The following is a 17,456-nucleotide window of genomic DNA, read 5'->3' on the forward strand; positions in this document are numbered from 1 at the left end:
CTGTTCAGAGGAGATTGCGTGAAGCTGGCCTTACTGGAAGAATTACTGCAATGAAACCATTGTTAAGAGTGCAGAATAAGAGGAAGAGACTTGCTTGGGCCATAAAACACAGACACTGGATGTTTGAGGAGTGGAGTCTGCCTTATGGACCGATGAATTTGAAATATTTGGGTCCAACCGCCGAGTATTTGTAAAAAACAGAGAGGGTGAGCGCATCAGTTCTGCATGTGTGGTTCCTACTGTCAAGCATGGAGGAGGCAGTGTCATGGTCTGGGGTTGCTTTGCTGGTGTCAGAGTTGGTGATCTTTACCAAGTCCATGGCAAGCTCAACCAGCATGGCTATTATAGCATACTTCAGAGGCATGTCATTCCATCAGGATTACGGCTAGTTGGGCAGTCCTTCATTACTCAGCAAGATAATGACCCGAAACACACCTCAAAGTTGTGCAAGAACTATCTGGCAAAGAAGGTAAGTGAAGGACAACTCAATTTAATGACCTGGCCTGCCCAGTCTCCAGACCTCAATCCCATAGAACTTGTATGGGACAAACTAGACAGAAGAGTCAAAGCAAAGCTACCCACAAGTGCCCTACATCTCTGGGAATTGCTGCAGAAGAGCTGGGAAGACATGTCAGGTGATTTCCTGCTGAAACTTGTTAACCAAATGCCTCGTGTTTGTAAGGCTGTTATTAAGGCAAAGGGTGGTTATTTTGAGAAAGCCAAGATTTAGAGACAATTTTCTTGAACATTGCTTTGATCCTCCTTATGTTTTGTTTTGTATATTGTAACGTGTTTTCATTTTCAAGTATTTACAGAAACGTATACAACAAATTTTCAACCAAACCTAGTTTTTATCTATCTATATCTATCTTCTCATCTTCTTTTCTCTATTTTCCACTTCAAACATCCTTCACACTCCCTGTTCCCGCTTCCACACACTATAGTGCATCGCATCCGATCGCACCTAGAGCTGTCAGCCGAGACTGCATGCGATTGATTGCATGCAATCACGCAATCGGACTGCACCGAAATTGCATTGTGTGTTGTGGCCTTTATATTAACAATTTTACAGAAATAAAATTGGTTGAATTTTCAAACACCTCCTGGTCCCAATTAGTTTGGACAAGTTTTGCTCTAATAAAACAAGACCTACATATATTTTAACCTGTATTGTAATTTCACGGAAACTGTGGATTGTCACCCCTGCTCTTATTCAAAATGCAATATGATGGCACACTGACTGTTTAATATCCTATAAACAAAGAATGCATCTTGTTACATCATTATCTTTATTGAAATTCCAACACAGCTGTAAGAAAAAGAGATACCTTACTTATTCATCAAACAAAGTCTTTATTATCTCAAGACAATACAATAAAATTCACATTGGTCCTTCAGTGCCTTAATAGCTTACAGGACATCTGGCAGTTTCTTACAATGATGAAACATTTCACATGTCCACAGTTCTCTCCATCACATTTCCTTGCTGGTGACAGTTTTGAAAAAAGAGGTGCAAAATGGCAGGTTTATCTGGTAAAGGAGCGGACGTGTCTCCCTCGGCCGCCACTGCAGCTACCGCTGCTGCCTCCACCACCGAATTTCCCTCTGGAGCCACTGCCTCCCCCACCGCCGCTTGACCATGAGGGGCCCACTCCCCGACCACGAGGGGCATGGTCCCGAGGAATCAGCCGGTAACCACCTGCAAGGACAGAGCACACCTCTGAGAATCACACACGGAATAGAGCATCATACACCATCACATAAGGGACAGAGCACATAGGGGACAGCGCACACCCCTGAGCATCATACACCAGAACACGGGACAGAGCACACCCCTGAGCATCATACATCAGCACACACGGGACAACGCACACCCATGAGCATCACACACCAGCACAATGACAGAGCACACCCCTGAGCATCATGCAACAAAACATGGAACAGAAACACAGAACACAGGACTGCAGAACTGTATACATGTCTAGCAAAGTTAACTCCACTCGAACACTGACACACAAAATCATTCATTTACTTATTCTATGTCTATTACTGTGTTTTTATGATTATTTTTCAGTATTTAGTATTCATAACATATATAGGGTTAAGTTAATCTAGAGTAGTCTTTGTGTAAAGTTACTCGGGCCTGAACAAAATAAATTGGAGATTTCAGCCAGAATATTTTTTACTTATGTAAACCTGTTTTACAGTGTAGGTGAGGTTGCAGGAAAACCAGAACAAAAAGACTTCAATTCTTGACCTTTGTAAACCTTGTTCTCAAGTAAGTATTTATCTGACCCAAAGATTAAAAAATAAATCATTTGAAACAAAAAGGTAAAAATTGCAATTGTAAAGCTCAATTTCACTTAATTTATAATGTATATAGGCCTAGTTCTAAAATTAACTCTTCTGTATTGACACACAGACACGTTTTACCTTGACAAAAAGAAAATAGCTTGACTCTTTTGACTCTTCCAATTGTCTTGTCCTTCCTAAAATAAAACTCTTTTTTCTACAAATGGAACTTACCTCCCCTTTTTTCAGCTTTGATGATTTAATGTGAAAACACCTTAATGCTTTAAAACACATATAAACATTTTGGCTTACCACAAGGACTTTAGAACATGCCTGCCTTCGATACCGTGTTTGGTACGAGGGCATTCCTCCCCTAACTTCTGTGCAAGCAACATAAACGCTGAAACAACAATTTCCTTTTCCTTTTTTAACCCTTTTTCACAAAATCTGGTTTGTAGTCAACAAACCAACTGGAAAATTACATAAAAAATCATTCCAAACCGAGGTGCGTGATATGTACATTAGAGGGCTAATATGATACTAAAGATTCCAATAAATTAGAAGGGAGGTAAAAATAACGATGGTATTAGTATAAGCAGGAAACATGCTAACCTGCAGCAGGCTGTCTGGATTGGGGAGGCCCTCGATTGAAGTTGCTCTGCCCCCCTCTACCTTCATTGTACGTTCCACGATGCGTGCCAGGTATACCCTGGGGACTCCAAGCAGACCCACGGCCGCCTTCTCTGCGATTGTAATTTCCTGTAACACACAGGTTTGTATAAATCACCAAACGAATAAAACAAGGACCCACTGTATTACCATTACCACTACACAGTAAGCAGTAAACACAGGTCACTCCATCTAGCACTACCACGGAATATGTGGATGATTTGAGATACTAGGCATGATTCTGCAATAACAATCCACTTAGCAATTGCTATGTCTGGAGCCTCACAACTAAACCTGAAAATAAAATAAGGCATTGCTCTGTATCAGTGTATCTATCTGTGATTTTCTTATGAGGGGGTGTTGCATCAGTTTCAAAGAGGTAGATCTTAACTTTTTCAATGTAACACTGGGTTGTTGCCAAGTATGAAAAGCTTGAAACACTTGATTGGTGGGTCCAGTGAGTATTGCTAAACCAGAAGGCGACGCAGACTGTGGCTACATCATTGTATCTTTTAAACTCAGACATTGAATGACTGCAACTTATCAAAAGTAGTAAGACCTAAGAACAAACTTCACATATCAGACAGATAGACAGACAGATAGATTCCATTCAGTTATTAGCAGGGTCAAATATAACATTGATTTTATTTTGCTTACTTCTTAGAATTGCAAGTGCAGCTCCATGTGTCACTGGCAGGGGGTGCTGTACCATAGAGGTTTCCCACGGTCTGCACAAATCCCGGGAAGTACACAAACCTTTTGGAGCTGGGGATGAGAAGAATCGGGTCTGACTGTGGAAAACCCCCCGACCACCTCTGTTCCCAGAGAACAGACCTCGAGACAAAGCTTTTAGAGAGCCTTTGACAGTCCTTTTTGGTAGAAGCAAGCCAGTAGGAGGACCAATATCTTTTATTTCTGCTGCAACAAAATCATCCACGTGCATGGACGGTGGTCGGCTAGTGTTCTGTTTTCTTTGTCGGAAAATATCGTGAGGTCTGCAAAGCTGTCCGAATGCTCCCCTGCCCCGCCCTCTAGGAAGAGCCATAATATGGGCCCTTTTGGCAGGTTCTATGTAGTCCAACTTCCCACTAGATAAAACAAAAAAAATAAAGACATATTAGAAGAGAATCTCTGTTAGCAGGATCAGTATTTTTGTGGGAGCATGGGGGAAAACAAGATAAAGTCACTGTTAACCTAAAGAATTGCTAAAGTAAGTAAAACAAATGGAAAGAAAAAAACAGATGTGTGGATGCAAAGATCTCGCTGGTTCTGTGTTTATTCTTTTTAAAAGGACGCATTACACAAAACTACATTTATCAAAGCAAACTGTGTTTATTGAACGGGAGATATTAGAAGTCGAAATATCAGCAGTGGTGGAGTTGTACAAAAACATAGAAGCTCCCCTTACATGGATGCTTAAGTGAAGACATCTGAAAGGTTTTAGGCAGAAACCTTGCCACTTTAGATTCATAAAAACAATGTCCTTAAACAGCCATTCTAAAACTAACATATTGTAGTTACGTATAAAAGATCAAGTAGGTGGCTACATTTCTCCTGATGATGTTTTTGCAAGTGCTGCAGGAGTCCCCAAATACACACACCCATTGTAATGATCAGCTCTCTAGCAATGGGTGGATTGTTCACACACAAATTCATATTTACCTAAAAAACATTGTCCTCAAAAACTTTGAACTATTTCAGTTTATTAAAATTCAAAGTTCCATCAAGTTGTTGTCGTGCCATATACCTTGATGTGATGAATGTTTCATGCTTATGTTTTCCCAGTTTGAAACCCTTGGCTGCCTTTGACCTTCCAGGAGAAGAAGGTTCCATCAGGAAAGACCTCTCCAGCTCTGCCTTCAGGTCAAAATCAGTGCAGCACTGCTGTGACAGCTCCACCAAATCAACTTTCACCTGAGATCAAACAACACTGATTAAACATTACAAAAACATCACGTCCTATTTCATATCTTACTTTAAACATTAAACATAACTTGTTCTGTAAAACACATCAACACGATTCTTGCCGAATTTCTAGATCTGGATTTGCACCTATCTTGGACTAGTAATGTTTTCAAACTGTGTGTCTACGTTTGTGTACAAGTTTCAAGCACTGTATGTGATAGGAGATGGAAACACAGACATAGGGAGGGGGCTTGGTGGGGACCTTGTAAGATAGGAGGGCTATCTTTGTTTCTTTAATTCTTTGCAAACAGGGGATAGTGGGGAATTGATTATTTATTTCAAAAGGACTAGGTGGATGAGTGCTGGGGACCAGGTAAGAGGGGAGGGAGTTACACAGACATGTTTGTCCACTGCAAATCGGCTTTTATTGACAAGACACTCACTACCTGTATTTTATAGTGAGCCCAGGTAATATTGAGGCATGCATGACTGACAATTCTTCATTGTTGAAAAGTTCTTTCAGTGTATTAAAAGTATTTATCTTTGTAGTTAACCAGGTTTGTGTGGGGTGCATAATCCGCCTTCCTTGTTCGCTGAATTATTGCTGCCACTGACAAATAAAAACAGTTCCTGATAATTACAGTTAACTCACAGCTAACCAGAATGCTATTGGTCTTGCTGGCTCACTTACCATATCCAGGTCTGTGTCAATCTCCTCTGCTTGGAATGGAGAGAGCCATAGTGTCTTCAGCTGGTCATCAAATACATCTGCCAGAATATACACAGTCCTAAAGCATAAAATAAAGAGAGATTGCTTTTCGGGTCTCAAAACAGTCCCCCCCCCCAACATATTTACTTTAAAGACTTAAAATTTAAGCCCAGTGTTCCATGTATCGATCATTTTAAAATCACCATGGCGTCCTCTTTTTCCCTTTTTAGGCTATTGTAAATACTCATTTAGGCACCTGCAGTCAACCATCTTTCTTCTGGAAAGTTTGCAATAGATATTTAACATTACCTACTAGGCTTGTAACGATAACAATAATAAATCGAATTATCTATCGATTGGAACCCCACAATAACAAATTGATAATATTTTAATGAAATCGAATATTCCATGAAATTAAAAACTTGTCTTGTATATTATTAACTTACTGTTAAGAACATAATCTGTGTTGTTGCTTCTAAAATTCAGAGAATATGCATCTGCGAACAAATACAGGATAATGATGTAGAGATGAAGAGTAATCTGCTTTAATTTATTTCATACATATTCTTTTGTTTTAAATCAATCCCAACTGTAGCCATCTGTCTTGAGTGAAACTAATAATATTTAAAATTACTACGTTGTCACTTTTCGTTTTGAAGCAATGCACTATCCGCAACCTCTTTTCATTTTTGATTGCTTTGATTGATTTTTTTTTAGTCTATATAATCCAATTAAATATTGCAGGTTGTACAAAACAATTTGCCACCATCACCATGTGGAATGCAAAATTACTGCAGATTTTTTAAATTCATTTTCGGACACTGGCTTAACAATACCAGTTGAGATCTCCTAGGATATTAAACCTGCACATATCTACCAATCAGTGAGGAGAGCCCAGAGTGGTTATTGGCTGCTGTTAAGTGTCAATCAATAAATCCCGTCCAGTTTTCTTTTTGAAATTGAAACAAGCTAATAATTAGGGATTCTAATTTTTGGTTTATTTGGTTTATTTTTGATCACGTGATGTCCCTTTAAATATATTTTAAGCCGATTCGCTTTCTTAATCAAACACTGATTACCAAAAGAAGTTGTTTCCTTTTTCCATCATATCTTGATTAAGTTAACAAACAACATGCCTTGATCTCACCTGATTCTATTTGAACCTGCATTTCATTCTGGCTCTAATTGCCCAATTCAGCTTATTAATTTCCACTGCATTAGTTTCCAGTCATGCTAATTTAAACAAACAATCTGGTATTCAGTTACGGCTTAACTATTAATTGAGGTTTAAAAGGGAGGGAGAGAGATGGAAAACAAAAACTGAAAACTAGAAGCCCTACTTATAATCACATCAGGAACCTGGACCGGTACACATAACTTCATTGGATTTAAGTGCAGGCTAAAGGACACAAAACAGACAATTTTAACAGTGAAGAATGAATTTCTCGGTCCGTGTGACGTTTTTCATGGCAGTGAAATAGGTAGGGCTTGGTAATGTATGTAAGCGAATCCACGTGGGCGAAACGTTACGATGTGGTAAATCGACTAATAATAAATCCACATACGTGTATGAAAGAGATATTCTACATATTCAAATATGGAGATGCAAAATAAAATGATCAACCCGAGAATGTCGCTGTTTTTTTCTGAAATGTTTACAAATACAATTATTGAAATTAACATACTTCATTGGACAGGGTGAATTGAACCCAGACGTGCAGGGGTCAGGTATGCCTATTGTTGACTGGAAGGACCTTTCTATGTCTGCGAGTGGAGCATAATACAAATATTTCTATACGTTTGTATTCCACAGCCAAGATATGAAAGGGAATTGTACTTTGTTAAAAATGGTCAATCTTTCACCATCGACTGGCAGACTGAATTGCTTTGCAGTAGTACTACAAAGCAAGCTATCTATCTACACCTGCTGTAGTGGGGCAGTCAGCAACTTGTATATTATTTGCATACTGTTATTTGTTCAAATACAAAGTACTGTACAGAGGCTACAGCAGATTTTGTTAGACTCAGCAATTGCTCTCCTTACAGTTTAATGTATAGTTTTAGTACAACAATGTCAACAAAGTTGCTATTTTTATTGGTCCTGTATCATGTGTACGATGCATAAGAGAGACTAAAAGGAAATGGTAAAACTTCCATTCTCCCCAACATCCTGCATTTCTCAATCACAGCACCAGCAACACGAGTCCCCCCGTCCCCAGTAAATTTGTAATTATTACTTTGAATAATAAGCATTTATGTTATGTAATTAATGGGAAACGTTAGGTTATTATCATAACCCTGGCTCCCTGAAATAACCATTACTGTACAGGTATTTCCCTCCTAAAGACCCAAAACCTGAATAAAGTACACCACAGCTGCTCAGCGAGCCTATGGTGCAGTCATGCCCCACCCCGAGAGTACAAGAGGACTGCGCTCACAGATCTCATCATCATTTTTCCTTCAAGTATGTTGCAATTACAGATGCAGCAACCTATATTTCAAAGAACCAGGGTTATACCAACAATCTAACGTTTCCATTCATGTACGAAATATAACCATTACCACATGGGTGAGTGTACCAAAGCTGTCGCAAGGGTAGTATTGCAGAATGACTGGAATTATACAAAGCTAAGCCGAGATGCTGACTAGCATGTTACCATACAGAACCCCAGCAACACAGTAGCTACAACGGAAAAATTGAGGGACAAACTCACCTATGTGCCTGTGTTGCAAGGGTTTTGAGGATCCACGACATTCAGACTGTAGAGCCTAATGAAGCTATGGGGAGTAGCCCACACCACTGCATTACATATCCTTGACAGATGCACCCTGGAACAAAGCCCACGATGTTGCCATGTCCCTGGTGGAATGGGCAGTGAGCTTTTCTGGAGGGGGCAAGTTGACTCACTCATAGGCAGGCCTAACGGTCTGCTATAGCCTTAGACAGATGTTGCTTAGAAAGGGCTTGACCATGGGACTTCATCCCATAGCAGACATAACATTGTTCGGACTGCCTCCAATCTTTCGTCCTGTCAGCGTAATGCACCTTGGCCAGCACTGGGCAGTGTATTGAGCGGTCGTTCTGTCAGACTGGAAAGGAGGTAGATGGAAAGCCTCCAATTCAACAACCTGGATGACATGGAATGCCGATAGTCTTCGGAGAAAAAAAGCAGGACTGATACCGAGCGCAACCTTTGTCCACGCTTTCGCAATAGAAAATGTCTGCATCTCACTCACCCCCTTTGCAGAGATGATAGTGAGCAAGAAAGCCACATTAAAATGATAAACTTCATCTCAGCTGAATGTAGGGGTTCAAATGGAGGCTTCATGAGTTTATTAAGCACCGCGTTTCGCCTCCAGCTAGGAACAAATATCCTTCATAGGCGGCTCAAGCCACCGAGCCCCTTTCAAAAATTACCCCGCAAGAAGGTGAGCTCCTGGAGAGACCGAGTCAATCTTGACATGGCAAGCTGAAATAGCTGCCAGACAGACCTTTAATTTAGAGGGGGACTTCCCTGTCAAACAGGTCCTGCAAAAATTGGAGGAGGGTAGATCATACAAATAGCCTGTTTTTGCAGCAAAGTTGCTACCTCCTGAGACACCAAAGCTGCGTTCTGTGGGTCTGTGACTGATGTTGCAGTCACACCCCGAAAGGGAGGGGAACCGTGCTTTAACTGCAGCGAGTAGCCGGTCTGGATGGTAGTAATCACCCAGATGTCTTTGGTGCACCGACGCCAATAGTCCAGATGACTCCCAGAGAACGGGCCCTGGGCCTGTGGCAGCAAATTCTTAGAGCTGTTGCTTTGCCTGTGGCTGCAGTCTCTGTGCAGGGTGCAGCCATCTGTCCCTGTCTTTGAGGCTGCTGGGACCTGGGGCACCAGTTTGCTGCTGGTTTATGTACTGCAGGTGGTCGCTTGGGAATTAGGCGTACTGACTCCTTCGTGGATTCCCAGGTCGGTTTGGTGACTAACACTGAGTCAGTATGGTATGGTAACCCAGTTTGGGAGCGGAGCGGGTCGGTGACCCCGAAATAGTTATGGTACGGGTCCACCGGTTCGCAGTCACCAAGGGTGGCAAAGTGCAGGGATGCAAATCTGTAAAAGCCACTGGCAAAACCAGTCAGTCAGTACTCACATGAGTCTGAGGGAAGCCTGTTTGTTAGAATGAACTAACAGCCCTCGTAATGGCGAGGCAAAAGCGGTCACCAAAATACGGCATCAAGATACTGTGGAAGAGATTGCAAGCTACTACAACCGAAGCAAGTATTTTGGTCCTGCGCAGTACTGCTACAGTACCACTTTGCAGACAATCCTGTGCATAGCCTCTGTAAAAAACAAAACAAAAAACAAAACAAAACAAAAACACACACAAGAGAGAAAAAACTCCCTAAACAAATACAGTAATAATATAGAACGTCTCGTATTTTTAGCCAAAGCCAAAATGAGAAATAAATAACTCCAGCTGGAGCTTTTGCAGCTTGGGGGGAGAGCACAATGTCACAATGGCAAAATTGAAGCCTGCTAGCTCCAATAATAAATGGCCTATACTTGAAGCACTTAAGCTATTACAGCCTTGTTCCTGTAGGACCAGATACTATATACACTATCAAACCTAATATGTACACATCATTATATTACAACTATTACAGTGAAACAGGTTATAATTTTGTGAATGTACCTGTTACTGAATTGGGTTTGCAGACTCTCTGGTGCAGGAAGTACAGGTTCTGTGTCCTGTTCAGCTGAAACAGTAGCATTACTGTCACTATCCAGCATCTGCCTGAGTCCCACCACATTTTCCAGCACAGGTTCAAGGCTATCATCATCTTTAGAATATTCCTATTTACCACAAAAAAGATAAGTATATAAATGCAAGGAAAAAAGCTCAATCTAGCTAAATGCTGGTGTACACACATACATTAAGCAAATTACAGGTTAATTTTGTCTCTTGTACACCATCAATAACTTCAAAATAGTTCAAGGTAAAACTTTGACAAACATTTTCAGCTGCCATTTTCAGTGTACTGATGTTTCAGCTGCTTCTTCTCTGGCTAGTTCAAGACTAAAGCTATAGAGATATAATTCTAGATATTTGTTGGAGCTCTAGAGACCAATGTCCTAATGGCAATATAGACAAGCATGTTGTACTATTAATGAAGAAAAACTGTAAAAAGGATTTTGTGAACAAAACCAAAGCCTTCTGAGGACATTATGCAAGGGAATAGCATATCTGATGGAATTTACTTCCACGTAAACATGGAAAAATATAAAAAATCTGCATCTCAAGTGGTTTTTGAGATATTAGCAGTTGAAACAGCAGCAGATTCACAAGTACATATAAACTCCCTGACAGGATGCTTAAGAACGTACTGTGATTTGCTTCTCTAATTCATGAAGCAAGTGATCCTGAGAGCTCTCCTTCCACTGCAGAAGTTCTTTCATCTCTGCCACACTGAATGCCAAGGAGCGGGTAGGGCAGCTTCCATCTATATCCATGGGGGTTGTGCTTTCATCACCACAGTATCCCTGATAAAGAAACACAAAAAGGACCTAATTTAGGCATTGTCAGATCTAAATCAGTACACCTTAATAAGAATGTTATTGATAGAGTTTGAAAGAAATATATTCCATTGTTGTTGGAAACATTGTTACCTCCGGTATACTGGTTTTGAGGGTCACAGTTTAGGTCCATTACATTGAGTAGCTTAAGAAACACGAGAATGCTGCCCATCACTATTTTTTATAGGTTCTGGTGATGTATTTAACTTTAGCTTGTTAACCATTTAATCTAAAAAAAAAAATGTTTTTAAAATATATTATCTACCATAAACGGTATTCCTAATATTTAAGAAATCAATGCCAACTTAAACAACACTAAAGGATTACAAACTCAATAGATTGTTTGAACCAAAATGTGCATTATACTTATTACCACACCCCTATACAGAGAGCCAGAAAAGATTAGGTAGAACAGATGTGATCAATTTTTGCACCAGTCCCACGCTTAGTTACATATTTAATTAAGTATGTAGCAGCATTTATTTATTTATTTATTTATTTATTTAAAATATTAAAAGTTTTAGTCTAGCCTTTAGATATAGTTGAGGAGCATGGCAGCATTTTGACATTTGTTTTTCAATGTCTTTCTAGCTCTGGAGCTGTGCGATACTGTTTTAAATGTGTCTTGCATTTTCAGAAACTCAGCTAGGTCAGAATAGCTGGATTGCCAGGATAATGCATTTATATTTATAATGCCTTTTCGTAAACTGATGCATATCAAACCAAGGGATAGCGCAAAATGTAACACGGTAACAAAGGATACAATTAACTTGTAAATGAATCAGTTTTTAACAAAGCTAAACTAAAATGTAGGTTTATTACTGTCCAGTGCAACAAAGAATAAAACATGCAACTGAAACAGAACTGGTGGCTCGTACAGGGCCAAGACAGGTTTACCAAGGAGTTTTGGTAAATTGTAAGCCAGCATTAATTTAGATTTGGCAACTTTAAGTCTCGTGAACTGTCGACTTTCAGGGCCAGGGCCTAGCGATGAAATATCAATTTATTACCTGGTGCATATGTTACTAGGAGAAAAGCAGGAGAACCAGTCAGTGAATTAGTTACCCTGTTAAGTGAAATGTATGTTAGTTACACAGTGACTGATGAGGTTGAGAATGGGGAGGTAGAAGTCCAGTTACTGGCTATAACTGGTGGATGTTACCTGAGTGGGTCGTCACTGAATAATAGTGAGACACACAGCACTGGGTGTTCACAGGCACGGAGATTTTATAAACACAGGTGCTGCCACTAGGGTACCAGCAATGGAAAATCGACTCCTCCCTACATTGCCTTGTGCAGAAATTACGATACATTTACCTTCTCATACATTATTTCTGAAAGGGTTACATAGGAGTACGCTGAAAGGACAGAAATAGTTTTTGGCGATTTAAATTCAGACCTGAAAATGACAGTTTTTTGACCCGCACCCGAACCACAAACCGTGAAAGTGTTCACATTCCGACCCGAACCCGACTCGCTTTTGCGGGTCACCCGAAAAAACACCCAAACTGATGAGAGGAAAAATATGGGGTCAAAGGACAGAAGGGATAAAATTATTATTCATTTTCACCCAAGATAGAGTGGGGGGTCTGCATGGAATATGCAGAACAAGCCTGAGTTACACCAGACAAATCTTTACATGGTTGTCCATCAGATGCCTAAGGCACCCGCTGGTTTTACCCCACTGACAGAGGAAAATATAGTTGCTTTAAGAGAATAGCCCTCAGTATGCACATCACACCTGAACATGACCACCGTCTGTACACACTCCATGTAACCCACAGACAAGATGCCAGTTAGGGTTACAGCTTACCGAGTGACACCCCAAAAGAAGGCACCAACACAGGAACACCTTCATCAGATGATTGAGGATGGGGTGATTGAACCACCTTCGTCAGATTAGTCTGCCCCTGTAGTACTCATTCAGAAATGAGACGGATCCTACTGTTTCTGCATAGACTACTGGCAGCTGAATATAAAAACCCAGTTTGATGCTTACCCAATGCCTCAAGTTCATGACATCCTGGAGTCACTTAAAAGAGCAGCCATGTTTAGCTCTCTAGAAGTCAAATCAATTCAAAATGAAATGCGATGTTGTGGGCAGGTGTTTTTGTGCACAATGAACCGGGTATAAATAACTACTTTCTTTGTACCTTTTTTCGCCTGGCCCCGATTTGGCTATGCACAATCATAGTGTTTTACTAAACAGGAGTATCTCAGGACAGATTGTATCAATTTTAATATTATACACTATTATGGTTTATTGTGAAGGCTGGTATTGCTTTGAGGAGAATACCCCAGAAATGCTGTATCAATTCTAACATAAATTAAATTTTACAGAAGATCCCGATGTCCTGTAAAACAAAATCAGGAGGACCTCCGAGAATATTACCTGGGATAAAAACAAATGGATGGTTTGCACAGGATTACATTTCACCAATGATGTCGGTAAAAATTCCAAATCCACCTGTTTATGTGTTGATTTTCAGTCCAGTGTGAATCGGGCTTTAGAAGGGTTTGTTGTACCTACTGTTTTTTTATGCATCTATTAAGGGTTTTACAGCAATTATTTTCTCTGAGCTGTTCCTGTATTAACTGCTTTACCGTAAAGGTGGGGGAGCCATTCGAGGTTAGGTTGTCCTTTGTTTGCATGGTGTGTTTGTTATTGCCATCTGTTTGTTTTTGTTTGTGCAGGCCTTATTTCTTTATTGTTGTTTATATTTAACTTTTCATGTGTTGCCTCAGCATTTAATTTTACTGTGTGCTTATCTCATATCACCCTTCCATGCTTTTTTCTTTTTTTTTCTTGCACACACATGCACATACATATTCTTTTGAGTATGGCAATAAACTCACTTTACTTGGTTATGTATTTTGACCCTTGAAATGTTTTATTTTGCTGTAGCTCAGGTTTTTATGTTTCAGTTGCACATTGTAATATTTATTGCACTGGACAGTAATAGCATACTCTTCACTTTTGCTTTATGTTAAAAACTGAATCGCTACAGGCTCTTTGCAACAGTCCTACATGCAGTGTGGTCATTTCTGTTCCAGTTGTGATTGTGTCTTTTGGATATTTATATATAGCAAGATTCCAAACTACAGTAGGACAAGGGGTGAAGTTCCCAAAACAAAAAAATATATAAGAAAATGCCCCCTGTGCCATTCAGTAATTACAGTCAATGGGAGATGGCATGAAGAGCAGCATACACGTAGGTAAGTACCAGGAGAATGCATGTGACGTTGATTTTTGTGGTTGGCTGAAAAGTGATATATAGCACATGACATTCCAAACAACCATTTGACTATTTCTACAGTACAAAGGATTTAATCTGTGATGTTTGGTGCCACTCTTCCTTTACTCAACAATAGAGGGCAGTATGAACCTTTCAAAACACAACTTCAGGAGATTAAAGTCATTTTGACAAACAAAAGAATACACATATGGTAAGTCTATCAGAAACACATGTTTTGGCTAATTATTTTGACATTTGACATGAATTAAAACACAGAAACATTAAAATACATTTACCAAAGTTTTTCCAAACAGAATTACAAATCCTACACATTCAAAAGATGAACTTCTACTAATGGAGAAACAGCGTCATCTCCTACCTGAGTGTCAGTGTTTAAGATCTGCCTAAGGAACTCCAACAGAGCCGACACCAGCTCAGCAGATTCTTTGTTGAATGATAAGACCACTCGTTTCAGCAGGCAGAAGAGGGCAGTGTCATGTTTCTTCAAGAAGCTGTGCAAAAAAGCAATCATATCGGTTATAAACTAGAACATGTTAATTCCAGTAACCTTCTATAAAGCTGCTAATGTACAAGACAAAAAAAAGCCACTTTTCAACATGCTCAAAAATCTCCCACAAAGAAAGCTGCTAATTTAGGAGGGTTTAAATCTAAAATGAAATCTATATGCAGCTCAACTCACAATTTTTTCACATGTTCTTGTTTGGATGTTTGTTTCTATAAATGCTTGAGAGGCTTCTAACTTCTGAATGCCTTATCTGATGGTTGAAGAAAGTAACACTACAGATTGTTAGAACAAATTGTTTCCCCTAAGATCCACACCTCAAAAATGAATCAAGGGGGGGTGCATGTGTGTGACATTTACACTGGTGTGTGCCAACTCAAGCCTTTCAAATTGGTAGAAATGCACCGACAGAGAGCAAAAACATATAATGTCCTAGGCATGGATTTTACCATTAAGGACATTCAAACAAATGAGATACTAGGGAGTCCCTCATTCTCTTTGTTCCATTTTTGCTTAATTAAAAGGAACAGCAGTCACATTCAATATTCTAATATTTAGCAGAATATGTTCTATAAGAGAGCACGAGATTGAAATGAAGTGAAAACCTACATAATAAAATCCACAGGCCTCCTTTTCTTTTTTGCACAACAGTAAAAGAATGAAAATATGAATGTTCATCCTGGTACCAAATTGCTTCATGTGTTCAAAATATGTTCAATAACCTATCTGTGATCAGCACAGGAAGTGATTAAAGAACCAGAAAAGGAGGTTATTTACAATAAATTGTAATGCAAATGAAAGCCTCTGTTATCACTGTTTCAGGAATGCAACAAACCCAGCTTGCAAATCAGAACTGGTTGAACCACATGAACAATACAAGCCTTTATTACTACTTCCAGCATCATTACATCCAAATACAGCAACAAGAATATATCTTGTTTCTGGCAATATATTTTCTTTTATATGCATGTGTATACAGTGGATCATTTTTTTTTGTATTACTACATAATGTGGAGATAAGTGTGTGCTATAAATGAAGGCGAAATCCCACCAAAAATAAAAAAATAAATAATAAAAAATTGCCTTCAAGGCAAAAGGTGTTCCACATTGCTGTCTCTTACAAGCAGATATGCAGGAATTTTAATACATCAATGCTGCACACAGAGATAAGAAGAGTGCCTGGACATAAGGTGTAAAATATTTTCCACAAGCTTATTCTCGTAAAATCCTTACAAAAATGCTATTTGTCGTTCCACAAACTCTACTGTGTGTCTTTATACTGGTACTGTGATTTGAACAAAAAAACAATTAATTTCTCTTCTGATGAAAAATGTAGAAAATAATCCAAAAAGATGACTTCATGTACTGCACACAGACAAGAGAATATTACATTTCTACAGCATTTAAAGCGATAATCATTTCTTTACCAGCAGTTAGGAATTCCTATTAAATTAGGAATTACAGGATCTTTGCTTCTTCACAAAATACCTTTTCTAAAAACACTATTCATTCTTTCCTTTATTTTACACTAAATGGATTAGCTTATGCATATAATACCTCTGGTCTTACATGCTTAAGTAGTGCGCGGACAACACTATTATACAACACCCTGCTTTTCCACACACTTTATTTGAAGCGTTTATTCAAGTTAAAGTTATGTTATTACTTTTTTTTGTTTTTTTTTTTAAGAATTTATTATTTTGTTTTTATCCGACATACACACAAGCTTTTTGTTTTAGAATACATACATTTACTATTTTTTTAACAGTACCTAGTGTATGACATTCTTTGTTTTGTAGTTAATTCACAAGGGTAAGTAAGGCCTTTCTTACCCAGATGACTGCAATTTTGGGGAGGGGGGGGGGGGGGGGGGGGGGGGGGGAGTTTGCCTTGCCAGGGTTTGTCAGGTCCCAAACAGTCGTGGGTAAATCTGGGTTTCTTTTTACTTGGTTTCCTTCTCTACAAAGAAGTTGCCGATCCCAATTAGAAGTGATAGGCGTGGGAAGTAAAAACTTTTTAAAGTGTTTGTGCGTAGGTGGTAGACTTCTACAATTCAGTTTTCAGAAACGTGCGTGGCTCTCTAGAAATAAACCCGGAGTGTCTTTCTAGCAACAGAATGAACGTAGGGAAAATAAACAAATAAAAACTAATTTGTCCAACGAGCAAAGTACAACGGCAAATCTTGTTGTCATGGTTGTCGGGCGATACGAATTGCACACCCCTGTTACTGCTGGGATATTTTTCAACTTTAAGATAGTGTTGCATATAATGGATTTGACAACATTTTGCAAATCAGCCAATATTCAAATGCTTGTACTAATTTTGAACGGACAACCGTAAATGAAAATGCCACATTTTTTACGTACGCATATACCGGAAAACCACCATGACAACTTTCCAGCAATATGTCAAATTCAAATACTTCTAAAAGCTAATGATGAAAACTGGTGGGGCCTTAACCCCCTTAGCAAAAAGACAAGTAACAAACTGAAATAGATATACTGAGCATCAAAAGAAACTTATCACTTAAATTTGGATAAAATTCAGTAGATGTGATTGTAAAA

At 39.2% G+C, this 17,456-nt stretch overlaps 1 protein-coding gene across 3 annotated transcripts in view; it reads right to left on the reverse strand.

The window, feature by feature from the left end:
- Window positions 1-1,336: 1,336 nt before the first annotated feature.
- The window catches only part of LOC121313212 (protein virilizer homolog), a 61,389-nt gene continuing 45,269 nt past the window's right edge, over window positions 1,337-17,456 (reverse strand). For 2 of the 3 annotated variants that reach the window (XM_041245534.1, XM_041245533.1), the window contains exons 17-24: window positions 14,749-14,881; window positions 10,945-11,100; window positions 10,253-10,413; window positions 5,558-5,654; window positions 4,709-4,875; window positions 3,619-4,049; window positions 2,905-3,051; window positions 1,337-1,699 (exon numbers count right to left, since the gene is read on the reverse strand). In XM_041245534.1, the coding sequence (XP_041101468.1) occupies window positions 1,527-1,699; window positions 2,905-3,051; window positions 3,619-4,049; window positions 4,709-4,875; window positions 5,558-5,654; window positions 10,253-10,413; window positions 10,945-11,100; window positions 14,749-14,881 (1,465 nt within the window). In that variant the 3' untranslated portion in view covers window positions 1,337-1,526. Of the gene's footprint in view, window positions 1,700-2,904; window positions 3,052-3,618; window positions 4,050-4,708; window positions 4,876-5,557; window positions 5,655-6,021; window positions 6,073-10,252; window positions 10,414-10,944; window positions 11,101-14,748; window positions 14,882-17,456 lie in introns of those variants that run through there. The other variant, XM_041245535.1, reaches the window with a different exon arrangement.

This window comes from Polyodon spathula, chromosome 3 (genome assembly GCF_017654505.1).
Source record: "Polyodon spathula isolate WHYD16114869_AA chromosome 3, ASM1765450v1, whole genome shotgun sequence".
In the NCBI taxonomy this organism is placed as follows: Eukaryota; Metazoa; Chordata; class Actinopteri; order Acipenseriformes; family Polyodontidae; genus Polyodon; species Polyodon spathula.